The sequence below is a fragment of the Penaeus monodon genome, chromosome 24 (assembly GCF_015228065.2).
Source record: "Penaeus monodon isolate SGIC_2016 chromosome 24, NSTDA_Pmon_1, whole genome shotgun sequence".
Lineage (NCBI taxonomy): Eukaryota > Metazoa > Arthropoda > Malacostraca > Decapoda > Penaeidae > Penaeus > Penaeus monodon.
Window position 1 is genome coordinate 9,027,325 of NC_051409.1, and position 246 is coordinate 9,027,570.

The window sequence follows — 246 nt, forward strand, 5'->3', positions numbered from 1 at the left end:
CAGTTTAAACGCAAACTAACCTGATCCATGGAATTCCTTTGGGCAACCGAAAAATCGTTTCTTTGAGATGCCAGTGTGAGTAAGGCCGATCTTTCGATCGGTACCCCCTCGTCTTCTAACACTTCAATTAACTTTTCTTTATAATACCTCTTCCTCTGGCAAACCATATCCTGCGAAACGAAAAGACAAACATGCCGACAAACAAATCTATGAAATACAAAACTAGAAAAGATTACAAGGGCAGTG

At 40.2% G+C, this 246-nt stretch overlaps 1 protein-coding gene across 1 annotated transcript in view; it reads right to left on the minus strand.

Annotated features, from left to right (window-relative positions):
* Positions 1–246, minus strand: part of LOC119588839 — a gene marked incomplete in the record, with an annotated part of 21,486 nt that overhangs the window by 13,079 nt on the left and 8,161 nt on the right. The window contains 1 exon segment of the mRNA XM_037937480.1: positions 21–170. Coding sequence (XP_037793408.1) covers positions 21–170 — 150 coding nt within the window.